This window comes from Engystomops pustulosus, chromosome 4, assembly GCF_040894005.1.
Source record: "Engystomops pustulosus chromosome 4, aEngPut4.maternal, whole genome shotgun sequence".
In the NCBI taxonomy this organism is placed as follows: Eukaryota; Metazoa; Chordata; class Amphibia; order Anura; family Leptodactylidae; genus Engystomops; species Engystomops pustulosus.
In genome coordinates this window covers 88,323,259-88,351,020 of record NC_092414.1, presented here as the reverse complement: position 1 = coordinate 88,351,020, position 27,762 = coordinate 88,323,259, and the positions used below count along the sequence as shown (strand labels likewise).

At 42.2% G+C, this 27,762-nt stretch overlaps 1 protein-coding gene across 2 annotated transcripts; it reads left to right on the top strand.

Moving 5' to 3' along the window:
• The first annotated feature begins 329 nt into the window (after window positions 1-329).
• LOC140126790 (adipocyte plasma membrane-associated protein-like) lies at window positions 330-27,376 on the top strand. Of its 2 annotated transcripts, none has more exons than XM_072146637.1 (9): window positions 330-540; window positions 4,222-4,311; window positions 4,501-4,619; window positions 7,285-7,383; window positions 11,042-11,191; window positions 11,298-11,410; window positions 15,333-15,493; window positions 16,789-16,984; window positions 26,996-27,376. In XM_072146637.1, coding segments are annotated over exons 1-9 (1,131 nt in total). In that variant the 5' UTR covers window positions 330-538; the 3' UTR covers window positions 27,197-27,376. The 2 variants fall into 2 exon arrangements, with proteins under 2 accessions (XP_072002738.1, XP_072002737.1); XM_072146636.1 differs by having other exon boundaries at window positions 330-588.
• Window positions 27,377-27,762: the final 386 nt, after the last annotated feature.

Genomic DNA, 27,762 nt, shown 5'->3' with positions numbered 1-27,762 from the left:
TAATTAGCAGCCCGGAGTGTCAGGCATCTCGTCCCCATGCTGCTAATTATAACTTTCTTTTGTAGGTGATCCCAGTGTGTCAAGACTAGCAATGGGAAGAGGAGCGGAGGTGAGTATTAATAGTTTTTAATGTTTTCGAGGTGGCTTTAATAGAAGTGTCATCCACATTTATTCACAAAACTTCTGCAGCAGAATCTGCACCACCAGTTATTGAATTTGCAGATCTCACATTTCACAAACAACAATATTTTGATAGTCATTGTTTTAGTAAACAAACCCCAATTATTCTTAGAGAAAGCACCGGGTCTTCAGATCCCTGAGGTCACTTGAGACGGGGAAAGGAAAGAGACAGACTCTGATGCCGTCCATGATCCGGGGGAGCCGAGCACTGCGGCAGGTGACAGCGGGCGGATCGGGCCGTGCACTCTAGGTGACCCCGGCTCCTCCCCCTCTACTCGGACGTGTGGGGTTGTGCAGCTGCCGCGGCCGGGAGTCACCGCACAGAGAGGGCGCAACGTCATCTGCTCTCCGGGAGAACATGTAAGCGGGCTGGGGTGAGGGGAGAAGCCGCGATGGCATGTGCACACGGTGCGTTACCTGTAATAGACATGCCCGCACTGACGGGAAGCGCCAGCTTAAGGGTCCGCTTTAGTGCTTTATAGTTGTAACATTTTACCGCCCTGATATCTCTGCAGAAAACCTGCTAGTGTGAATACTTTGTATCCGCTTGCATGGAATATCCCTGCAGATTGGTAACTTTCAGTATTACCTGATGTTTCCAGTGGTCTGAGGAGACAAGATGGCTCTGCTATAGCATTCAGTCTCCTGTAATCTGCTGCTTTCATCACCAGTATATAAAATAATGTTCTGTGAATTCCATGGAGATTTTCCAGTGCTTCTATGCCAGTCTTGTAGCCTATAAGCACTAAAATAATAGTATTCTTATGGTCTGCGCGACTACACCAACGCATGGCCGCCAACCGAGTAGGGCAGCAATGGGGCCCAGCGCCTGCGCACTTTTATAAAACCTTCATCCGCTCACCTCTGAATGTTTGGTGATTTTTACTCAAAACTATGCATGATCGGATGACCGTCGTATGATAAATCTCCCCCATAGACTACAATTACAGTCTATATCTAAAGTATATGAGTGCTTTATGATGGATCCATGGTCTGTGAAAAATAATTGGGCAATCATTGAAGTCACTGGGGCACATGAATCATAGTTTTTTGGGTGCCACTTTTCCAAGTTTCCTGAAGTTGGCCTACTTAATCATTGCAATGCATCTTCAGTTTTTCCCCTTGTGATACATGTGATGTGTTGCCTGTTTAGTCTCACTTTTGCAACTTTTGGTTACATGTGCATCTTTTTAGTTCCAAATAGTAGCCCCCAAAAGTAAGCCTGGGTCTAGCATGCTCTGTTTTGGGACTTATTAGGCGCAAGAATGGGACAATTTTAGATCCCAAAAGTCTCACAAGTTGAACAAACATCTAGGCTACAAAGATAAATATAGCACACTGCACTAAATCCTTGAGGCAGATAACTTTGGTACACTGCTTGATTCTGCACCTAAAAAGTTGCAAACTGCGAAAAACTGCACAAAAAGTTGCAAAAGAGAGCAATGATACATGTCCCCAAATGGATACTATCATGATGAATCTGTAAAATACAGACGTGTGAAGCCATAGTCCGCAGATCCCTGAAGATCTTGGGAAAAGATCCCAAGAAAATCCGGTGACAGGTTCTGTGCCTGGCTCTGGCTCTTTCCCTCTTACTTTAGTTATGCACTGCTTCTGAGAATAATGTAATCACTGTGTTGTGCCTGACAGGCAAAAGTAATCAATCGCTGCACCATCCCCCATTTGCTGTGCATGAGTGATCCAGCTCAGGTCGATTTGTCCTGTCAGGACTGTGCAGACAGCTCTGTGTAACATGTAAGCTGAAGGCAATCCAGCTTTCCCAAGATCCTAAAACCACTCAACTCAGGGATTAAACAAGATATGCTTGTGCATCAGTATAACTACAGCATTCTCAACCCTAAGTCAGAAGTTTCAGGGTCATGTCTAGAGGCAACTGAAATGGTGTACACCAGGAGTGATAGAGACAGGTTGGAGACAGGTTATATCTGTGAAATGCAGTATTTTTGTTAATAACAGTGAATTAGAGAATGTGTTATTGTGTTATCTACAGGCTCTACTCACTAGATTTTTAATAACTCTTTGTGTGCAGTGGTATTCTCAAACCTTTTAAGAGATAAAATCAAGTATCTTTATTATTATATCACTTTTTCTGACCAATGGCACTTAGTGAGGCCGCTCTAAGGCCTTTTTTTTTTTTTATAATATTTGCCTAAGTCAGTTGAGGACCCAGTCACTCTCCACAAATTTTGGTTTATTGTGTTATCCTGAGTACATTTAAGAAACTTGTCACCGTGGGTGAAAAGTAAAAGCCCCGATGAAGGTGTGAACTGAGCATCACATTTCAGAATTCTGAGAGATATCGAAATCATGCTCATGCTCCACGTGTGAATGCACCCTCGGGTCTGTACCACCATGTATTTAGTCCTGAAGTGGTTCATGTGGCCATTATGTTATAGAGCCTGGGCCCACTGGTGGTCCCTTTGGTACAGTGGGACAGTACAGTTCTATTGCTGTTACAGAAGGCTCACAAGTTGTAGATTTTATGGGCAACACATCTATTCACCGCCTGTTGTCATAATGTCTTTGAGTCCGAGCCATAACATCCACAGCCATAAGACATAATCCTCTATTGTGTTGCATGACATTTATACTGAAATTGTGTAGAGAATTAGTGTCTTATCCCAGATAGATGCCATGGCACTCGACCCAACCATGAAGGACTCTTGATGTCCATTGCGTTCGCCCCTCTACAACCCTTCTAATCTTGATCAGTTGAGTTCTCTTAAATTAGAATCCAAATGCAAGCAGTCACCCCCTTAAAGAAAAACTACAATCTTTGGTTTACAATGCAAAAAAAAAAAACCCAAAACATATCTTGAGAAAAATGCTGTAGCTACACTGATGCAGAAACATAAGTTATAAACATTTATAACATTTAGGAAATTGGGAAAGCTGTGTGCTGTACATAAAAGAGCTGCCTGAACTGTCCAGACAGGACTAATAAACCTGAGCTGGATGACTTATAAACAGCAGCTGGGGGATGGTGCAGCGATTGATTACTACTGCCTGTCAGGGACAACACAGTGATGACGTATTCTTGGCTTTTGCTGGGCAGGACAAGGCTGAATCAGTGTGAAATTAGGGTGAAGAGAGCGCCAGGCAGCCACAGGAGCGTCTTAACCTTATTATCATAATGTTATAATAGTTTTTTCAACAGAACCACTCAGTTTAGGGATTAAACAAGATATGTTTCTGCATCAGTGTTGCTACAGCATTCTTAAGGTATGTTTGGTTCATAATGCATAAAAGCAAATGGTAGATTTCCTTTAATAATGCCCAACTTACAGACAACCCCTAGTTACAGACAGACCCCTCTGCCTACTGTGACCTCTGGTGAAGCTCCTGGATGCTTTACTTTAGTCCTAGGCTGCAATGATCAGCTGTAATGTGTCTGCAATGAAACTTTATTGATGATCCTTGTTCCCATGACAGCACAAAATGTGAAAAATCCAATTGTCACTGGTCCAAAGAAAAATTTTGTCTGGAGTTATAAATTCTATCCCAATATACATACAAATTCAACCTAAAGGGGTTTTCCCACCAAGCAAGTTAGTCCCTATCCACATCCTAATTTGCTGATTGGTGGGAGTCTCAGTGATGAGACCCCCACAGGGGTTGGATGGGGTCCAGGGTACCTCCGTCGGATCCCTCATTGTTCACCAAGAGTATTGGATTAGACGGCCAGTCGTAGCCATTCTGCTCCATTCATCTCTGTGGAGCTGATGGAGATTGCCGAGTGTGGCCATCTGTTTCACACATTTCCGGGAGCATAAAGGGGTCCAACAGAGGGACCTGGTACCTTGTTCTCGTGATCTGTGGTAGTGTCATCACTGAGACCCCCACCAAGCAGCAAGATAGGCCCTATCTTGTGGATAGGGCTTAACTTGTTCGGTGGGAAAACCCCTTTAATAACAAACCTAAAGAATCTATCTTGTACATAACCTGGGGAACGCCTGTACTGTAAAAGTTTGTCATTGTTGCAGTCTTATTTATTGAGTTCTCTACATCTTCATATTACAGGCTTCTGAAGTGGGGGTTTTCTGCAGCGTGTCTCGCTGCTTTTATGGGAATATATTTGCTACCTTCACCAATTGACCCAGAGCCCCTCACGTAAGTAGTCCACAAACAAACAAAACACACACACAAACTTACTATTTACTTGGCTCTAATTTGTATGTTTTTAGCCAATTTTTAGGTCTAATTTGAGGCACAACATATCAATAGCTGCACATTGGTGCCTCTGATTCTCTCACTGAAAAATGTATAATAATAATACATTTCTTTTTTTAATCTATTCAGTTTTGAAAAGCCGCCATCTTTAGTGGGACCATTGGCGGTAAACAGAAAGCTGCATCATGGCAAAAGACAGTTTTATGGAGAGCTGAAAGGCCCAGAGTCCTTTACCAGTGATCATGAAGGTGAAGATAATGGAGGTGTTAGTCTAAATGTTTCATTGTCTCTTATTAGTTGTTCCAAAGGAATTTGTCTTGACCATGCAAAGCTGTAGGCCATGTTTTTGGCTGCAGTCTTGGAGATCTGTGTATTCATACACAGCCCTACTAGAAGCCCATATACAGCCCTACTAGAAGTTCTGAAGGTGGATACTTTTTCCTAATTTTTTTTTTGCTACAGCCTCTGAGGGGTTTTCTAGGTAGTCCGGAAGATCCCTTTAAACCTTTGCCATCCTTTTGTATTTATAAAGAATTTGTAGGGATATATGAGAGAATTTCCTACCATTTGTCAGAGTAAGATTCAGTTTTGCTTCTCACCATGCCTAGCCCCTCTCATTTTTAAAGGGAATCCATCATACATTTTGACTATAATAAACTACAAACCGTGCTAAGTATTGGCTCTGGAGATCTCTGTAATCATTAATTTGTGTGTGTGGAAGTAGCAGAAGAACTATGAAAGTGCACTTCTAGGTTGCATTCACATGTGACGTTTACATTGCATTTTCAAACACAATACAACAGCTGTGGAGAAGAAATTTGACTAATTGCATTGTATTCATATTTGAGTTTTGTAAAAACAATGTTAATTGAATGTTAACTATGTGTAGACACATTGGGGGTCATTTACTAAGGGCCCGATTTGCGTTTTCCGGACGTGTTACCCGAATATTTCTGATTTGCGCCGATTTCCCCTGAATTGCCCCGGGATTTTGGCGCACGCGATCGGATTTTGGCGCATCGGCGCTGGCATGCATGTGACAGAAATCGGGGGGCCTTGGCCGTATGAAAACCCGACGGATTCGGAAAAACCACCGCATTTAAAAAAAAAAAAAAAAAGTGTTGCGGAGTTTGCACTTACCTTCACTAGGAATAGGCCGGTGAACTTGAGTGTGTTCCGTTGCTCTTCAGCGCAGCAGTGCCACCTGGTAGACGGCGGAGGAACTGCCTTAATGAATCCCGGCGGGACTCGAATCAACCGCAGAGAACGCGCCGCTGGATTGCGAATGGACCGGATAAGTAAATCTGCCCCATTGTATTTTGTAAACATAAATGTTATTGCAATGTAACAAGGCAAATCTCATCTCCACAGCTGTTCTATTGCGTTTCAAAACGTAATGTGAATGCAGCCTGAATTCAGGTTTCCAGCAACTGCTCTGGGTGGGCCTTTTAGCCTAAAGAGCTTTCTGTCTGAAGAGTCTGAGTGACTGCCCTAAGTATCCAATCAAAATCCTGAAAGAGCGTCTAAATGTAGCAGGGGATGAGCTGTGGCGCAGCACAGTGCATAAAGCATTAGAACTTCACTAGTCCAGTCACTGCTAACAACGGGTGTGGTCCAAAGGGTGTGGTCACACAGATCTCCAGGGCCAATGCCTAACTGTGTCTGAAGCTTTGTATGGCCAAAACTACTGACAGATTCCCTCTGCCATCAGGTATAGTCATGGTAGATGCCTATAACTCGCCATCTTCTGCACTTTCTAAAACACTTTCTATTACTTGATAGGGAGTTGTCTATGATGAAATATAAACTTATATTCTATATGCTAATGAGCTGAAACCTCAGTGCCTCCTAGCTCCGATAGCTGATAATTTATTCACGCCCTGTATATTTTAATTGTAGCCATGTCCACCCTGATATCATTCAGACTGCTGGCAGTCTTAAGTCTTGCAGCCGCACTCCGGCTCTCATGGAAACTGTCCGCGTGTGTGCGTGAGACTTGCAGACTGCTGGGTGATGTCCCCTGTAGTCTGAATGATATCGGGGTGGACTCAACTGCAATTAATTGATTCACACCCTGTATATTTTAACGTCCATCGGAGCATATAGAATATAAGTTTATATTTAAACATAGACAACTCTCTATCAAGTAATAAAAAATGTTTTAGAAAGTGCAGAAGATGGCGACTGGTATTTTTCTGGCATTATTAGTATCATACAGCAGATAACCTGTGGCCAGAGCTAGGCCATACCCCACCACCAAAACCCAGAATGTAAAAGCTGCAACTTAGAAATTATTTTTTAATGCATGGCATAAAATTAAAGGCATTTTCCCACCAAACAAGTAAGACCCTATTCACAGAATTGTGAGGTGTATGATGTGTGTAGGAGAAGAGAACATGTCGCTGATGACTGTGTCTCACACATGTGTACAGGAGAACATGTCAGCAGATAAAGCACAGGCACTAGCAATGCTTTACTATACATTACACACAGACATGAGCAGGAGAGGAGTAACTCAGGGGTGACATCACTTTCTCTTCATGTACCTATTTACATAATAAAGAAATAATAAAATAATAAAGAAAAGATGATTTTACAATGATCAAAGTATGAATTGACTAGATAAAGGCTGTTATGGGATCCTTGTGAGCTGCTCCAACAGTTAGTGGTGACAGAAATAGTGACAAAGACTTGATGACAGGTGTCCTTTTAAGGTGTTAAGTACATCCTATATTACTACAGGAGCCTAGAACCATATGTGTTTTTTGATTTCTCTAAAATACGAAAGTGCACATAGTCTTTAAACTTAAAAGACCAATGCTCAGCCTACACAATGGAATTGTTACTATAATTCACTACCCATAGCTGTTGTGATCTCATGTTACCCTTTATCTATGGCGATAAAATGTATAGGAAACCTTTATACTGGCACGGTGGATGGAAAGCTGTGGATGATTCATGGAGAACAGCTCAAATTTATAACTCAGATGGGGAAGAATATTTCCCAATGTGGTGAGTCCATACAACAACTTTTATAACCTTGTGTTGCTGCTGATGGTGCAGGAAAACTGACAAAATAGGATTTTGTGAAAACATATTGTGGTAGTTTTGCTGATAATAAATTGTATGCAGTGAACATTTAGACTAAACTGTTTTAAAATGTGGTTCACAAATGTGGATTTTACACAGATTTTTGACAATTTATTTCCACTGTCTAGCATGCCCTATATTGTAGCAGAGTCATCTTGGAATATGTGAGTTGCAGACTATGGTCTTCTATTGAAGTCCCATTGGGAGGTGGTTTTGGTACTGATTTTTCTCCTCCTATTTGTAGGCTTCATTTAAACAGATTTTTTTTGGCCATTATTTGATGGAGAAGGTACAGAAACTCTGAAAATGTCAGCTAGTAGATGTGGTCTACCTTGGTGCCTGTTTTGTTATGGGCCAAAATCTCTAAGAATGTTTTGTGTGTTTTCTTTTTTCTTTATCCACACCATTGAAAGCCATAACTCCTACTTTATCTATTATCATAGCCATCAGGGCCTTGCAGTTGGAAAGCCAAACCTCTGACTCCACAATAACCCGAACTCCAACTCCCACATACATGGGACGTGTTTAAAGGGAACCTGTCACCAGGGACCTTATTTTCACTAAAGGATTGCAAAGCTGTCTTTCAGCTCTTTCTGTGCATTTGCATTACAATATAATTTTGTGATTTAACTTTCCTTGCAATCTGACAGAATCATGTTTTAAGTCCCCAGGGTTTGTTTTGGTTTGGCTGCATTAAAAAAAAAAAAAAAAAGCACCTTATCTGTGCTGCTCACTCACTCCTCAGCTCTCAGCCCCCACATTTGTGCACCTGTACAGCTCCTCCCTCCCGCTCTTTCACTCACACAAGGAGAAAGCTCATAGCTGGTGAGCTGACATAAGTGGGGGAGCACAAAGATGGGGGCTTATAGCTGAGGAATGAGCAGCCCAGACAAGTCACATGTTTTTTTTTAAAGGCATCCAAACCAAAACAAACCTGAGATTTAGAGCAGTATTCTGCCAAGGTGCAAGGTAAAATAAAACACACAATTATATTGTAACGCAAATGCACAGAAAAGGCAGAAATACATATTTGCAATCCAGCTGTAATGGGCTTCTGTAACCTGTCTTTGGTGAAAATGAGGAGACCGGTTCCCTTTAAGTGATACTTTTACAGTAATTATAAGGCTTGTTATCACCATTTGATACAGTAACCAAGCCATTTATGTAGAACATAAAATCTATTGGAATACAACCTTAGTGTTTTGCATAGTTCCAATTTATTAAAGCTATAGTTCTATGTGGAAAAAATGTTTTCAACAAAAATGTATTGCATCGTATTTGTTTAGTGGGTCTTTGAATTTGTTCTAAGGAATAGTATTGCCTCCATCAGATCCTCCTTCATATATGACCTCAAGTTTAACCTTATTATTTAAGGCTAGAGAACAACTTCTCTAGACCGACTTGGGTTGGTGGCAATCCAGTAACCACATGGGAAACATCCCTAACAATTTCAGGATATTAAGGAATTGCCTCATGGACAGTCAGTATGTATAGTGTATAGAATCCATCAGATTCTACAAACATTAACATGAGGAAAAGCAAACTAAAGCAGAAAGCTTTATACATATAGAACATACACTGGGCAATCTTGCCCTAATCCAGTTTTTTTTATCACTCTAGCAGTTCTAAGTTCTATAAGTGCAGACATTCCTTTACCTCTTATGTGTAGGGAGAATGCATCCACATTCATCTCAACTAAAAGCCTACATCCTTAGATCAGGAATAGAACAGACATTTCTAGGACATTCCATAATATCCCTACATTTTGATTAAACGAATATTCAGCACATGCTGCAGTGAACTAATTGTAACAATTTATGATATATTTTTGGAGTCCGAGTCGGTTCATTTTATTCCGACTCCACAACCCTGATCAGGGCCATATCACCGCTTGCTGTTGGTAAACTAAGTTGAAATTTTTAATGCCACTATTTAGAGGTTCATAGAATTTATTGATGAACCTTAGATAACTTCTGGTAGGGTCTAATAAGCCTGGGGACCTTCATTAGTTCCCTCGTTGTTTTTCCATGCAGATGGCACTCAAAAATTGCATTAGATGTTGCAGTAGCTGCCACCGCAACATCTAAATTGTTATCTGCCGTTTTGGCACTGCTACCCCGCACCCTGCATGCCGCTGCTAGCATAGTATTAGCAGGGGGTAGGGACCCAGGGAGATGAGAATTGTGATCATGGAGTAAGGCATGTAAGCTAGTTTTTGGCAAGTCTTTAACCCCTTGCACCGATCGCGGCTATTAACCCTTTCAACACCGCCGGCAAAGTCATCGGGGGGCGGCGATCGGTTACCGTGGTAGCCTCGGGTCTTCTTTTGACACGAGGCTATATGGCTTATGCAGGTTCGTTACAATGAGCCAGTGGCTCATTGTAATGTATGACCTGCAAAAATGCCATATATTGCCATACATTGAAATGTAGTATTGCAGTATATGGTAGGAGCGATCTGACCATCTAGGGTTAATGTACCCTAGATGGTCTAAAAAATAGTGAAAAAAAAAAAGAAAAAAAAAGTTTAAAAAATAAAAAAAAAATTAATAAAATATTAAAAGTTCAAATCACCCCCCTTTCCCTAGAACGGATATAAAACATAATATACAGTAAAAATCACAAACATATTAGGTATCGCCGCGTCCCAAAAAGCCCGATCTATCAAAATAAAAAAAACGGTTACGGGCGGCGGTGACCTCCGAGGCGAGAAATGGCGCCCAAATGTCCAAAATGCGACTTTTACACCTTTTTACATAACATAAAAAATGATCAAAATGTCGCACAGACCTCAAAATGGTAGCAATGAAAACGTCGCCTCATTTCACAAAAAATGACCCCTCACACATCTCCAACGTGCGCCAAAGTATGAAAAAGTTATTAGCGTCAGAAGATGGCAAAATTTTTTTCTTTTTTTGTACACATTCGTTTAATTTTTGAAAATGTATTAAAACACAATAAAACCTATATAAATTTGGTATCACCGCGATCGCACCGAACCAAAGAATAAAGTAGGTGTGTTATTTGGAGCGAAGAGTGAAAGTCGTAAAAACTGAGCCCACAAGAACGTGACGCACGTGCGTTTTTTTTTTCAATTTTTCCACAATTGGAATATTTTTTCAGCTTCGCAGTACACAGCATGTTAAAATAAATAACATCACGGGAAAGTAAAATTTGTTACGCACAAAATAAGCCCTCACACAAGTCTGTACACGTAAAAATGAAAAAGTTATGGATTTTTGAAGTTGGAGAGCGAGAAATGAGTATGTATTCTCATGTGTACATCCATGACAGAGCTCTGTGTTGAATAGAGGTGTAATAGGGTCCCCATGCAAACGTGTTGTGATAAATATTTGGGCATGCTCCTTACTGCAGCAGAAATTTACCAACACTATACAGAACATGCAGCTCTACAAAAGGGTCATTTCACATTCTATTTAGGTTTTCTGCATACAGGGGCATACACATGGGAAATTTGGCATTAAGTGATTTATATTTAATATAATGTATCTGGAGTCTTATAAAGAACAATATGTATATATGGGAATGTTTATTACTCTTATTTTTTTCCTGTTTGAAGGCACCCCTGAATATGAACCAGTGTGTGGTCGCCCACATGGTGTTCGAATGGACAGTTATGGATATCTAATTGTGGCAGATTCCTACTACGGATTATACAGGGTGCATCCACAAACTGGAGAGAAACATCTCCTGATCTCAAATGAAGAAGGTGATTAGCATAATACTAGGAAAAATAATTTTTGAGCCTTTATCTTACTTTTTAGTTACAGATATTATGAGCATTTTATCCTTGACTCTATTTTATTGTTTTATAGGAGTCGATGGACTTCCTTTTAGGTTTCTAAATGGACTTGAGTTGTCAAGCAATGGCACTATATATTTCACAGATTCAAGTAACAAATGGGGCAGACAACATCATAGATATGAGGTAATCTCTACTTTCATTTCCATATTATGTAGCATTCTCCAAACTGCCATCATGAATGTCACATCTTAAAGAGGACCTGTCACCCCCAAAAAGACCCCCATCCAAACATGCCAGCCCATAATCCTCTCCCCAGCCCTTTTCTATAAATGCTAAATTCATTTTAATGTATGTTGGGAAAGTTGTAATAAATGTTCCTAAAAGATCTGACCTCTTCCAAGTAAGAGGTCAGATCCATGTATCTCCTGCGCTGGCAGTCGAGTATATTCATCAGGGGGGCGGCACTCCTCTGTATGCGCTGGCCGACACTCCCCCAACACTTGTCCACCACGCCCCTCTGTTTCACGTCTCGCACTTCTCGTGGGGGGTTGGGGAGGGGGGTCAGAGAAGGCAATGGCATCGCATATATTGCGCAATCACTGCTGGTTTTCCGCGATGCAGCCGCTCCAAACTGATAGATATTCGGATGCGCAGTAAATCCCCCATAGGTGCTGTCCACAAGCACGGCGTGGCTGCATCCGCTATCAGTTTGGCGCGGCCACATCTTCTCTGACCCCCCCACTAAGAGTGTGCAAGAAGTGAAACAAAGGGGCGTGGTGTCTAGTGTTGGCCAGACCATACAGAGGAGTGGCGGCCCCCTCATGAATATACCGGACTGCCTGCGCAGGAGATTCGTGGATCCGACCTCTTATTTGGTAAGAGGTCAGATCTTTTAGGAACATTTATTATAACTTTCCCAACATACATTGAGCATATATAGAAAGGGGCTGGGGAGAGGATTATGGGAGGCTGTTTGGATGGCAGTCTTTTTTGGGGGTGACAGGTCCTCTTTAAAGAAGACCTGCCACCAGAAATTTGCCCTTCACACCAGTAATACCTGCTGTTAAAGGGTTAGAAGTCCGCCCCACTGAGGCAGTATACATTAAAGGGTTTTGCTCATGAAAGAATGTTCTCAAATTTCAATCCTCTAGTGATGTTTACACAACAAAGATCAGTTGTAACCCTTTAATTTACAATTTACAAGTTTTATTGCTGTTTTTTGTTCACTCTGTCATACTCATTGTAAAATTTCAGAGTGTGGGTGGGAACTCTTTAATAAAACACTTAATGATTCCTCTGTGCTATGAGATGTTGTGTGCTGATAATGTGCTTATATTATCATGGTACTGGGTTTATCTACACTTTCATTTAGCTTCTGAACAGTCTACTAATATATGACAAATAGATAATGAGAGACGGGACAGATCAGAGACAGGAGATGGAAATAACACACAATGACAAACTCCAGCTCTTCTATCTCGCCTATAACAAACACAGTTATCTCTGCTAGGCCTCCCCCTTCCCTAGTATAAAGACCTTATCTTGTCTGTAGCTCCTAGAGTAAACTCTGCACAGTGCTACTTGCCAGCAGGAAGTGCCTGTATCTGTAGTGTGATCATTTTTAACCCCTTGCTTTACCATTTTACTCAGTTTTATTGCTGCTCAGTGATGGTCAGTGTAAAATCCCAGAGTGTAGGTGTGGACTCTCTGAGTAAACACATTATCCCTGTAGGGTTGTGAGATACAGTCTGCTGACAATGTGCTTAGATTAACAGGGTACAGGTTTATAAACACAGATCTGATCTGCCTCTAGCTTGTAGGTCCTCCTCTGGCAGCTGTTGCTTGCCGGCAGGAAGATGGTGTAGCAGTGTGAGCTCGTCCTGGAATGCAAGGGGGAGGGGCCGCTGCAGGGAGTAGAGAGAGAGAGGAGCTCAGCTCTCCACAGTGTCAGGCAAGATGGCTGCCGTCCCTAAAGTCTGATGATACAGGGTCGGAAACTAGGGGCAATCAAAATTGTGTACACCAGGTCTAATAGAGACAGGTATGAATTATATTTGTGAAATACTGTATTTTTGTCACTAGCTGTGATTTAGAGAATGTTTTATTTTGTTATCCTGCGTATATTCAAGAAACTTGTCCCCCTTTACGCTTGGTGCTGCAAAAGCATAGTGGATTGTGAGTAAGGTTTATTTTGCCTGTTCTTGATGACGGGGTTTCCTTTAAGTTGTCCAATTAGAATTTATACAAAATGAGGTTCAGAAAAGATGCAGGTTAAATCATAGTCTTGTTCCAGAGGTAGGGAAAAAGACCAATTGGCCCAGTTTATGTAAAAATCCCTTCCTGGCCCCAGTATAGTCAGAATTACTCGCTGCATCAACATCAATTTAAAAAAATGCCTTGTTCCATAACATATGACATTTTGTCTTTCAAGAAAGACATGAAGCTCCTCTTAAACACATTTAAAGAGTTCTGTACTCACTCTGCTCTTACAGTAAAGAATCACTATCTATGGTGACCGCCTTTCCTCTAGATGTAGAGCAGGGGTGTCAAACAAATTTTCCATGGGTATCACATCAGCCACATGGTTGCTTTAAAAGAGTTGTCTGAGACCCACCGGTCCCTATTCCCAGTGTTATATCATGAAGGACGGGTGGGCGAGGTTGGCCACCTCAGTCGGCCGGAAAGTGAATGCAGCATGGCTCAAGTGCCCCTTTTTGTTCAAACAGATCGGAGAGTTGGCAACGCAGGACACTGTGAGGGACCACGGTGGCTAGTACATGTTTATTTTTTTAAATAACCCTTTTTAAGGGGCAAAATGTCATTTTATTACTGCGTAAATATATCTACTTGAGCTGTTTAATAGTTACATTTATACAGAATTACCATTACAATCAGCCTTTTCCCCTAATCGTCACTGCCCATTAGTAGCCACAAAGCCCCCCCCCCCGTTAGCCCCAGCACTCCCCTTGCAGCCACAGTGCCCTCCAGTAGCGACTGCCCCCCCCAACAGCCACCGTGCCCCCAGTAGCCACTGCATCCCATCAGTTACAGTGCCCCCAGTAGCCAGTGCCCCCATCAAAAAAAGGAGAGTAGGCCACAGCATCCAATATGATGAAAAAGGTTAAACTTTTATTCACACAGGCATAGAAAAAACTGCAACATTTCGATTCACAATGAATCTTTGTCAAGCATACATAGAGTGTGCACATGCACATATATATACACCCATCTCTTAGTGACATAATTTCCTGTTATACAAACTTTTTTTCTTTTTATCACAAATTCATATATTTACTATTATATCAAAAGTGAAACAAATACATTGTGTGTAATACTTTATATCTACAGTGATACTATTACATATAACCACTGTGTTTATATACTGTGGCACCCTAGAGTAAAAGAGGAAAGAAAAAAGCTTTATCAAGTCAATCATATACAGCTGCATCTCCAAATGAAGCTTTTTTCTTTCCTCTTTTCCTGACATATTCAGTGGCTGTCTGCACTTGTATACAATTTTATGCCATGCTGATCACAAAAACTGTGAATGTTCAGTGGTGTATAGATATAGCACAGGGAATTGTGATTAGTTCATGTCATGCAGGTCCTGATAATTCAACACCTATTTGTTTATTGGGTTCGATCTCCCACCAGCTTTCCCCACACAGTTGATTGACAGACATGGTTGGCTCCAGGTTTCAGTAGGCCCCTGGGCGACAGAGCCTCAGTGGGCCCTTTTGCAGTGAATTCACATGGTGGCATTAAAAATTAAGAAACTAAAGCAGTCTCCTGCTCCTGAAAATATTCCCTAGTTTATCATCCCAAACAGCCCCCTCATGGTTATTTTATATAAAGCCCCCTCACCTTAAGGATTTACTAGATGCATCCTCTCCTCACCCCCATGGATTCCTTATGTGGGCCCCCCAAGCAGCTCTGGGCCCGGCCCCTGCCTGGGTATGCCCAGTGCTGGTGCCTGCCCTGTTGACAGGTCGCTCTCATTATAATTGCCCACTTAAAGTGAATAATGGAGCAGCATTCCACAGTGTGTGCCCTTTTGGGCTTAGTTAATAGATTTATTTAGTTTTCTAATTATGATATTTTTCAGGTGTTGGAAACAAATCATAAGGGGCGGTTAATCTGCTATGATCCAGTAAGGAGAGAAGCAAAAACGTTACTGTCTGATCTCTATATGGCTAATGGATTAGCTTTATCCCCAGGGGAGGAGTATATACTAATAGCAGAGACCAGCATCTCCAGAATCTTACGGTAAATTTTCCTTTAACGGTGGTCACGCTGTTACTATCTACTTTATATTATTACAAAGATGACTAAGGGTGGTACTAAATAAGTAAAACCAAGCTGTATGGTATAAATATAATAATATGATAGATTATATAATAAATATAATACATAACAATATTTCAGATATAATACTGGGTAGTGCAGCCTGGATATACAATTTAAAATGACGGGTAATAAAACGGAAGTAATACCACCAAAATTTCTTTATATTGTATATTCAGGCTGCGTTACCCAGTATTATATCTGTATTATTGTTATTTATTAAGTTATATACCATTCAGCTTGGTTTTACTTATTTAGCACCACACTATACACATTTTTGTATAATAAATGTAACTCATCCCCAGTCTGTGTGTGTCCATTTCATTTTGTATGTGTAGACCCCATAGTGGGTTTTAATGGTTTTTATGAAATTGATGATGCCTTATAAAATGTGTTTATTTGATATACGCATCCCACATCCACTGTATATTAAATAAAATTACTAAATTATGTACCCTTAACTCTCTGGTTGTTCGGCCTAATAAATGACTGACATAATTTGTTATCTCTTTGGGGGTTTCCTTCACAGCAGTCATCCCATTTACATCACAGACTGGATTACAATCTCTGGTTAAAATGAAAATTTGGCATCCTATTCATATTTATTAAACATAGATATCTACAGTGAAGATTACTATAAATGTAATAAGAGTTGCATAAAGAAATCTATATTTATCATAACATTGTAGTGTAAATGCGCACAGATCTGTGTAAAAAAACATTTTGAGGACACCTAGGTCTACCCTCCTTCTATAGTCTCTGAAGTTGATTATTAGGGGGGGGGGGGGTTGATCTGAAACTACACTGTGATTTCCTATAAAATTTCTCTTAAAGGAAATCTACCACTAACTTCAATGAAAATCAAACTGAACATACTCACCTATTGTCCTCTTCATCTTGACCCTAGTACTTGTCATCTTCGAGCATGACATATCAGGATCGCCTGAAAAAAAGACTGGAGCGCGGGAAAGCGATATCTAATTATTCACACCTCTTGCATGATGTCACCTCCCTCTCCCAGTATTTTCTGGCAATTCCGACCTGTCAAGCTTGAAGAAGACCAGCAGCAGGATCACAATGAAGAGGACAATAGGTGAGTATGTTCAGTTTAATTTTCATTGCAGTTAATGATAAATTTCCTTTTAAAAAGCAAATGGCATGCTACTTTTACAGTTTTTTCTTATTTTGTTTTGTTTATTTTTGTTCTGCCTGTTTAGCTACTGGTTAGCAGGTAGTAAAGCAGGAATGAAGGAAGTATTTGTGGACAATTTGCCGGGCTACCCGGATAATATCAGGATTTCTACAGTGGGCACTTACAGAGTTGGCATGTCAACCACACGCTTTCCTAGATTCTTCCCTCCGTTCCTGGATGCAATTGCTCCTTATCCTGCTCTTAAGAAGTCTATTGTCAAGGTATGTTTGAGCTTGTGTCTTGTGTTCAACTCTGATGTTGTTCTGTGGTGCATAAATAAAACCATTGACCTTCCCATTCATTGATTTAGAAGAGAGGGGATCCCCTCTCCAGATACAGCACTGATTAATCTGCTAATGTACTATAAATACCACCTCAGAAACAAAATACCTTATATACTCGAGTATAAGCCTAGTTTTTCAGCACAAACTTTGTGCTCAAAAACCCTAACTCGGCTTATACTCGAGTCAACTAAAAACCTAAAGACAAAACTCACCTTTCTGACGTCACCCATAGGTCCTCTTCTGTCTGAGACAGTCTGAGACAGAAGAGGACCTATGGGGGACGTCGGAAAGATGAGTACAGTGTTATTTTTTTTCCTACTACAGGGGTTGGGCAGGCTGTATGCTACTGGGGCTGGCAGACTATATACTGGGAGGCTGTAACCAATGCATTTCCCACCCTCGGCTTATACTCGAGTCAATAGGTTTTCCCATTTTTTGTGTTGAAATTAGGGGTCTCGGCTTATACTCGGGTCGGCTTATACTCAAGTATATACGGTACTCCAAGCAGAGCAGACAATATTTCCTCTGCTCATGGAGAGGAATTATTAAGCCAAATATTATCTAGGTCTGTAAAGAGTTCAAGAGAACCTGACACAAGGGACCCCAACCCATAAACTACACAGAACCATTTATACATGTTCCACTGATGCCTCTATTCATACCCCCCAGAGTAGACAAATAAATTAATCCTCTCCTTACCTGGCTCCTCTTCTGCCCTCTGCATTCCTTGCAGCTTATTCTCTCTTGTTTTTGCCACTCTCCTCTTTGTCCCTCAGTATATTGGTAAATTTCCTAATATTCTGCTCCTCACACTTACATACACATTATAAAAACATGTGGTAAAGTGGCCAATCCTTCAAATGATATAGCAGATTTAAGAAATGCAGAACTATTTCTCTCACCTGCTGACCCACCCTTAGGAATTCTATTTAGCTTAGCAGGTTAGCAGTGTCAGCCTCATTGAGGAGGGCGGGGTAGCTGGACGGTATACTGCAGCTCCCCGCATACATGACTGGTACAGAGGATATCAATAAAAGTCATTTTTAGAAGAATGGGGGCTCTAATTTCACATAGGCATCAGTGGAACATGTTTAAAGACCTCTAAAATATTCTGTGTGGAGGGCGTATCGTAGCCATGGAGGAGAGCGCACGCAGCCTTGTGAAGCTCCTTCTACTACCCATGGCTTTCCCTATGCTCACCAGCCATCCGGCTTCTTACCCATGATGGGTGCAAAAAGAAAGGGGTGCCCTAGGACCCAGCAATACCCTTATCCTGTTCCTCTTTCTGGAGCTCTCCACCCTGAGAGCCTTCCTCACCACCGGCAGACGCAGCACCAAAGCCGCTGGCGACAAGTCACCTCATATGTACCCCCACTCCGGATCACTCGGTGGCCCATAGCAGGGTCATCCGGAAGCTGCCTAGGAAGACAGTGGGCCAACATTCTCCAATGGGAGCCCCATGGGGGAGGCTAGGAGAGTGGACCCTGCAGAGAGGAGCCCTCCACCCCACCATGTACCACTCCACCAGATCATCTCCTGGCAATCAGGGAAACCCCTCATGCAGACTCCTCCCCCATGCCATTTGGAACACACTGTGAGCCTTCTTCACTTACATCAAAAGCCAGCAGACAGCAATATGCATCACCAAGCCCCGGGCCCCTTGTGGGCAGGCGTGGTGTAGGAGCAGCTAACACGGCCCCCTGGAGGCTCCCCTTCCTCTCTTCTTGGCGCTGCGGGGGCACGTGCATCCCATCCACACTCGCCTACTTTGAGGTCAGATGTTGGGGAAGAGTGGCCTGCCACATACAGAGACTGAGCCAAATGTATACCCCTACACCTTTAGGAGATGTCTATGTACAACATGTTTTATTTTCTCGGGAACAGGGAGCCCTCTCACCTACGCACAATTCCCACCAGGGATTACATGGAGAGCTAGAACAATCATCTGCTGCAGAATAGAACGTACTGAGAGAGGAAGTCTAGCAACTTGACACCAGAGTGTCCTCATCAGAATTGCAACAATCTTCCCTCCAAGACCGCCTTGATGCACACGACAAAGCTTTATCTACCCACTATTATCAACTTCAGTTTCTAACAGAACAGCTAGACAATCGGGAAAACGGGGGACGGCGCAAGAACATATTAATACGCAGACATCTTGAATTAATCAAGCCTTCCATGCTACTAGACCAGTGATGGGCAACCTTTTGAGCTTGGTGTGTCAAATTCGCCAAAAAACCGAGCATAACTCGAGTGGGGTGTCACCTTGAGAAAAAAAAACATAATTTTGTGATATTTATAGTTTAAATAACAAATATGTATAATTATTTAACTTCTAGGGTACTTTAACCCCAGGTTGTCTTATTGATCCTACCATGTACTTCCATACTACAGTATAGCAGTATATGGGGATTTTCCACATCATCTATTTATTACAATGTGCAAATCGCACAATGTAATAGATCGTTACAATCAGACACGTGTGGAAATGCTTAGTAACCTGCAAACTTCGTCATGAAAGTTCACAGGTTATAGTGAGTCGCAGGCGCCGCTGTCTGCATCTCCTTCATGAGGAGCAAAATAATCGCAATGTCTGACGATTTGCAAGGCGTTGTGATTATTTCAGGGCTTGTACATCACAAAACTGACACACAAGCCCAGATGTCTTATATCATACAGTCACTGACATTACTCACTGTATGATAGGAGTGGTTGTCCTCCCTCATCCCTGCTGTGGAGATGGTCAGTGTAGATGTGACCTACCACAACAACTCCCCCCAGCAAAATTATCAGGAGCTGCAGAGGAGTTTCTGGAGTTGATGGTAAGGTCCCCTCTCCTGGTGCTCAGCCCCGGGATGATACCTGTGCTGACTGGAGACACAAGGCACAGCTCACACAGGGGGAGAGGCCGGCCCGGTGGAGGAAGAGGAGGAGGAAGTGCTGTGAGCTCAGTGCATGACAATCTCTCAGCCTCCCGGCTACTGCACCTGGCCGTGTAGGAGCCGAGGATGAAACTTAGCTCTCTGGCGGCCGCGTGTCACTGAAAATGGCTAGGCGTGTCAGCACTGACACGCGTGTCATAGGTTAGCCATCACTGTACTAGACACTTTACGTCAAGTGTTTAATTAGTTAGAGATGCCAACCACCCAGGAAAGTCATCTGCAAGGTGCATCAATAGTTAAAACTGTGTTGATTGTTGATCCAGCAAACAGGACACTTGTACCCAAATCGTTATAAGATAAAACTTCATGCTTTATTTCTGGACCTTGGTCATGTTACAATCATCCTACGTAACAGCTTAAGATATACACAATGGAGGAAGAGAATGCGGTACCAGCCGGCCGGGGCCTTCTCTCATCTTGGATGCTGGCATTCGGCTGTCCGGGTGTCAGTCTTCAGGGGGAAGGGTCCTGGAATCAATCTTTCGGTGGCTCCAGTGCTCCCAGCAACATGGCTGACGATGCATCCAACCTGTATCAGGTCCTGGTACCCGTAAGTACGAGCCCTGGGCTGATCCCTCTCCCTCTCACACATACATCTCATATCTGTCCTAATATTGACTGTTATCATGTATGCTTTCTCAGGGAAAAGAACAAAAAGAACCTAAAGAGAAAGAACAGAGAGAGAGAGAGCGAGAAAAACGCACTAAAAAACCCTCTAAAAGATGTGGCTTATGTAGTGCAAAAATGTCTGAGGATTATAGAAAAAGTTTATGCCCAGACTGCTTAACAAAAATTCTAAAGGAGGAAAGATCATCCTTAATGGATGATATAAGAACTGCAATTAAAGAGGAAGTATCGTCCTCTATTGCCGCCCATTTACCTGAACCACCTAGAAAGAAAATTAGGTATGTCCAGTCCTCCTCCTCAGATCAAGATTCGAACATTCCTTCTAGGTGCGTAAGTGAAAGACCAGAGGAAGACCTAGAAGAAGTACATTCTAAAGATCAGGGGCACACAAAATATTTATGTCTGAAGACCTAGATAATTTGCTAAAGGTCCTAAGAAGTACATTAGAGATAGAGGACATTGCAGAACCTACTTCGGTTCAAAATGACCTCTTTGGAGGCCTGAAAGACTTGGTATTAGAGGAATGGAAGGATCCTGAAAGAAAAATTTCAGTTCCTAAAGAATTCTGTAACAGATTACAGTTTGAGGAGAATGCATTATGGGATTCGGTACCTAAAGTGGAAGTTCAGTTCACAAAGGTAGTTAAAAGAACCGACCTCCCGCTTGAAGACGGTGCCCAACTCAAAAACCCTCTCGACCCTAAGGCGGATGCTCTTTTAAAAAGGGCTTGGGAGAGGTCTTCCTTAAATATAAAAACAAATATTGGCTCTACATCTGTCTCCAGGACCCTTTTTTTTCTGGCTTTCAGAGATGGAATCACACCTTATAAATAAAACTTCTAGGGAATCCATCATAAAATATATGCCCCTCCTTAAATCTGCCATGGCTTTTCTTGCTGATGCTTCGGCGGAGGCTTTGAGCTTTTCGGCAAAATAGGTGGCCCTGACCAACTCTGTCCGGAGATCCCTCTGGTTAAAGCAGTAGGGCGATGTTAAATCAAAAACTATGCTCTGTGGCATCCCCTTCCAAGGAGATTTTGTGTTTGGCAGCGAACTAGACTAAATTCTAGAAAAAGCTGCAGATAGGAAGAAAGGATTCCCAATAAATAAACCCCTTCCTGAAAAACCTTCCTTTCCCTTTCGTGCTTCCAGGAAAGAAAAAGCTCCATTCAGGGGCAAAGGCAAAACGGGGAGATGGAGCTATGCGAAAGGGGGGGGGCAGGTCGTGGTTACTTCTCTAACCCTGACCACAAGCAGAAAAAACAATAACTTTCAGGTGGGGGGGAGACTTTCTTACTTTGTGGCCAAATGGGAAGAAATCGCCCCAAGTCCTTGGATACTCCAGATCATCCAAACAGGGTACAGAATAGAATTTCTCCAAATTCCCCCACAAAATTTCCAGATTTCACAAAAATTTTCCAGAAACCAGAATCTCCAACTCTGGACCAACATTCAGCAGCTAAGTCAAACGGATGTGATTGTTCCAGTACAGGAGACAGAGAAAGGGGAAGGATTTTATTCCCCTCTATTTCTTGTAAAGAAACCCAACGGGTCTTACCGATTTAATTATAAACCTAAAAAAACTAAACCGGTTTATCAGACACAAACATTTCAAAATGGAATCAATAAAATCAGCAACACCACTAATAGGTCAGAACTATTTTCTCTGTACAATAGACCTCAAAGACGCGTATTATCACGTCCCTATCTGCCAAGATCACCAAAGGTATATCAGATTTGCAGTCCATTATCCCCGGCCCCTCGTATATTTACCAAAATAAGGGTTGAGGTAGTGGAATGAGGGATATAGTGATAGTACCCTACTTAGACGATCTCTTATTAATTGCCAAGACAGAGTCAGAACTAAGGGCTCATATTCGGGTTTCTTTAGGCCTTCTCCAAAACCTAGGCTGGATAATAAACTGGGAGAAATCAGATCTAAATCCAGAGAAAGTAAAAAGGTTCCTAGGAGTAAGACTAGATTCTACGAAACAAATTTCCTTTCTACCACAAGAAAAGGTTCAAAAATTAAGACAAAAGGTAAGTCTTTTTCAGAAAAAGAATTCTTGCAGCATCCGAGCAGCCCTAAGCCTTCTAGGTCTCCTGACGTCATGTATCCAGTGTGTAGCTTGGGCGCAAAACCACAAAAGGATTATGCAGGCTTGACCTCATAATCATCTCATCTAGACCTCAAGGTAAAAATTCCCCTCTTGGTCAAACATTCCCTATCATGGTGGAGGGATCCCCAAAATTTAGGGAAAGGAGTGTGGTGGAACCCTACCCCAGTCCTTGCTATACAAACAGACGTAAATCTAAGAGGTTGGGGGGCAGTACTAGCAGGCCACTATCTCCAAGGTCAGTGGGACAGTCAGACTCAATACAGATCCTCAAACTTTCGAGAACTAAAATCGGTTCTAGAAACACTCAAACAGATTCACCTACCCATAAGAGACCAACATGTCAGAGTTCTGTCCGACAACACGACCGCAGTAGCATACCTTCGCAGGCAAGGGGGCACAAAATCAAGAAGCTTGACATCTCATCTCAGCAGATCTTCAGACGGGCAGAAACATATCTTCTTTCCCTTTCTGCAATACACCTCTAGGGTACAGAGAATGTACAAGCAGACTTTTTGAGTTGGGTTACATTAGACCCAAACGAATGGTCCCTAAACCCAGAGGACTTCAGGGAGATCTGTTGTCACTGGGGAACTCCAGTGTTAGATCTCTTTGCAATCTACCTAAACAAGAAATCCTCTCAATTCTTTTCCCTTGACCCCAGGGGCTCTCCTATAGGTCTAGTTGCCTTCAGCCTCTCTTGGGGAACAGGGTTAGTTTATGCCTTACCCGTGATTCCCAAAGTTTTACAGAGACTGAGGTCCCAACCAGTCCAAATGATCCTTATTGCACCTAACTGGGCAAAAAGAAGCTGGTTCCCGGTCATTCAGAAACTATCTATAGACAGTCCAATTCATCTGCCTTGCCGTCAAGATCTTCTCTTGCAGGGTCCACTTCTCCTGCAGTTGTCCAACATGTTTGACAACTAAAACTCACAGCCTGTATCCTGAGAGGGCATTCCTATCGACCAAGGGCCTCTCTACTGATGTTATTAGCACCATCCAAGCAAGTAGAAAACCAGTGACAAATGCCATCTATTTGAAAATCTGGAAGAAATTCTCTACTTGGTGTGGGAACATCCTCCTTCACAGGGTAACCCAAATATAGCCCAAATTCTAGACTTCCTACAATCCGGATTCCCTCTTGGCCTTAGACCTTGGCCTAATAATGACATAATCTGGTAAATCTCCAGGTGGGGGCCGTCATGGAACGTGGTGGAAATATGGAATTAGTTTTACCGGTAATTCGGTTTCCACTAGTGACCATGACAGCCCCCACATTATTTCCCTTCCTTCTTGGATATGGGTCTAATTAAATTTCCATTCGCACTTGCATCCTTCCAGGTGGCACTTTGGTAGACACTGGAGTTGGGTGCTAGGGAGGAGCTTTTAATCTCTTGCAGTGGGTATCTCTGGAGCAAGTACACTCTCTGATACTGCTGTGGATTCCGCCTGAATCCATCTCCGCCCCGCCCACAGGCAATCTTTTTGAGGGAAGCTCTGAGGAAGTGGCGACTGCTCATCTATTCCTTAACACCGATATTATGGAACCCTGGGTTCCCCCTGGGAATGTCTAAGTTCTCTTTCTTAGCCTGGGCTAGGATGTGCAATGTATTACAGGGGTTCCCCCCTAGCACCTCTTGAAGAATTTCATCCACGCCTCACTGCTCCTAAGCCGTCATTGTCTGAGTATTCTCAATTTCGATCCTTCATAACTAGCCGCGGCATTTGCTGATTCTCCCACTGCATTTGAGGTCATGTTCCGCTGAGCTTCCCCCTCAGCTCATATCATCTCACAGATTTACTCAAGGGGCACAGAAATAGTGAATATTCCATTTGTCAGGGGCGGGGATTGAGAGATAGGTACACTCATATTAGAGGAAGACTGGCAACATTCTTTCCTCTTCACTTATAAATTGTCTTCTGCCAGTGCTCCCCAAGAGAAAGGTTACATGATTTTGTCTAGGTGGTACAGGGTGCTGGCGGTGCTGCATCTGGCCTTTCCTTCTGTCTCAGACTCCTGTTGGCACTGTAGCACAGATTAGGGAGATATGCTGCATATCTGGTGGACCTGTCTTGCAGCAATTCTGCATCATACAAGCAGATCACAGGTAATCAAGTGACTGTCTCTCCTGACTTGGCTTTGCTATCGATCCTTTTGGGACCCATAGGTCTCCAAAAAAAAGATCTACTAAGATTTTGTCTAATTGCAGCCAGAGCGGTTATTCCCTGACACAGGCGTTAGGCTTTCTGTCCTACCATCTCAGAGTGGATTCAGGAGATGCTGGTCCTATCCCGTATGGAGGAGCAGGTGTCGGTATGCCCATGAGAGATACTTGTCTGAGGCCCATGGTTAACATTTAAGGAATCTCAGGGTTTCAGGAACCTTTGTGGAGGCTAGGCGGCCAGATAGTTGTAGCTGTTGAATTCATGTCTTTTATGTGTGTGTCTTTCTTCTATTCATTAGAGCTACCGTGTTCACATTAGGTCCTAAGTCTTGACGCACAATTTCTATAAGACATTTACTCTTAAGATGGCCACAGACCAGGGCTTGCCTCCGGTAACAGTCCTTTGCGAATCACATAGCTCAATATTTTGTAACAGCCAGGTAGTGAGGGATCCCTCTGCTATGTCATACCATTACCCCGTAACATGCTTTATGATTATGTTGTCTCATTCCATCATCTTCTTTCTCCATAACTGCACGCCCCCAAAAACTTGTCAAGGCATACCCGCTAAATGGCAGACAATTTCCCCTCCTCCCTAGTAGCACTCCTGTGTACACAGCCACATATACTTCTTTGCATTTGTTTCTATACTGATGTTACCTCAATTTTTATGGATGTATAGTTTACTGTTAAAGGGAACCTGTCACCAAATTTACACATATACAGGCAGTGACATGTTCCTATAGAGCTCTAATTACTGACCCCTTCTTTTAGCTAAAAATTGTTTGGCTTGCATCCACATAAATCACCCTTTATCTTATATTTCCTGGCATCGGATAGGTGTGTGTCCTGCTCGACCGGCCCCTCCCATCTACTCCTCCCCATGACTTATGCCTCCTTACTGGTCACAGTTCATGTCATGTTACCAGAGTGACATCAACCCAGGTCCTTTAGCTTCTTAATAATAGCAAACAGTATCCCATACATGTATCTGACCACATGAAGTCACAGCAGCCTCCATGGACTTCTACCCCACAGCAGCTTCCATGGAGGATGGAGAGATCTCATGTAATCCCATACATGGTATACAGTTTGCTATTCTTAGAAGTGTGAAGTACCTGCGATGATGTCACTGACACTGTGTAGAAAAAAATTGACACCATTTCCCATCTGAACATAGAGCTTTATATGTCTGTAGTTGAATATTAGCAAACAGTCCCTTAGTACAAGGAGGCAGAGCAGGGATTGAAGAGACAAAGAGCTGTCAGTCACAATAATGGGGCGTGGCTCCCTGGTATCTGACTCTTCTCCTCAGGAGAGTCAGAAAAGCTAATTTGCATATCAGAAAAATGGCTGTAATTAAGGTACAGTGCCCCACTGGAAGCAATTTTTAGGTGATATAGGGAGGACTTGTTGTTAGTCGGGACACAAAAAGATTTTTCCAATAAACCGATTCAACATAAAAGATTCTGTGTGATTATATGGGTTGTCACTGATGCCAGGTTCTCTTTAAGCCTTCGTCTCCTATCCTTATTGGTCATATGTACATGGACCTTCAAATGCACTGCTTACTGTAGGGGAAGAGGAGTTTGAAATGTACTTTATTACATCAAAAGAATTAGGTTTCCTTTTCAATGTTTAAAGGGGTGTTTCGGGAAGCTGGAAAAAAAACCTGTACGTGCAGTTCATTTTTTAAGCTATGTATACTCATTTAGAGATCGGTAGGACAAAAAAAAATGAAGTATTGGACTAAGGGTTGTAAAAATCGCCTTTTGATGCAAAGAGCCTGTTGGCAGTAATGTCTGGCTTGGAAACATCCTATTTTGAATACATGTGTTTTATACATTAAAGCATTATTTCCATGTATCCGCCACAACACAAGACTGTGCACCTGGAGGGGCGCTCTGTGCAGGTTCTGGTGCACTTCAGTAATCTGGTGCACATAGTGCAGTTTGCCTCACCAATGATAAATCTTGATTACTATTTGCTGCTCTTGGTGAGCTCTCAATGTCTGTGTCCAGTGTCAATAAGGAGTCAGAATATTCAGGGGATTTGATGGACAATATCAGTGCTTTTTTTCTTCTTCTTTGCTCTAGATAACACCACTGTGGGCGTACAGCATCCTGCTGAAGAAGCACGGCTTATTCCTTGAATTAAATGAATATGGAGAAATAGTGGACAGCTTTCATGATCCAGACGGAAGTGTAACATGGGCAATAAGTGACGTCTATGAGCACCAAGGAAAACTGTATTTGGGTAACACAGATTTGCCCTTCCTTGTAGTCTTGTCACAATGAGTATTGAACACTGGGTGAATGCGCTTCCTAGTTACGGTTTACATTTTTTCCGGTGTAGCAACTGATTTTAACTGGATTCCTGTTGTGCTGTATATAATGTATACCACTGTTGTATTAAATAGGTCACATACAGTAGAAATATCAGTATTTTTTTATCTTTGTAATAAAATTTTAAATTAAGACATTTGTTTTATTTATAGGAGTACAGAGATATTTACTTAGATCCATTGTGGTTATCTCTGAGTTTTGTTTTTTGGTTTTCTTACCATTATGTATCCAGAGAGCCAAAGACATTAAAGGACATCTACCATCAGGATGAAAGCTTAGAAACCAAGCACACTGACATATTGGTGTGTACCCCCTCTGACAGGATCTGCTCTTTTCTTATGCCCTGGTTTACAAAAAAAAAACTTTTATTATGCAAATGAGTGAGGGGCTCAGGCTCCATAGGTGTTAATAGCATTTAATTCTTAAAAAACAAGTGCAAAGGGAGCTTAGAGGAGCAGATCCTGCAGAGGGCCTGTCAGTGTGCTTGGTCTACAATCCTGGCGGTAGATGTACTTTAA

Bases quoted from the DNA above. Each gene is read 5' to 3' on its own strand.
- LOC140126790 (XM_072146636.1), top strand. The intron at 15,494-16,788 runs GTAAATTTTCCT...CTGCCTGTTTAG, and splicing joins AGCATCTCCAGAATCTTACG to CTACTGGTTAGCAGGTAGTA. The intron at 16,985-26,995 runs GTATGTTTGAGC...TCTTTGCTCTAG, and splicing joins TTAAGAAGTCTATTGTCAAG to ATAACACCACTGTGGGCGTA.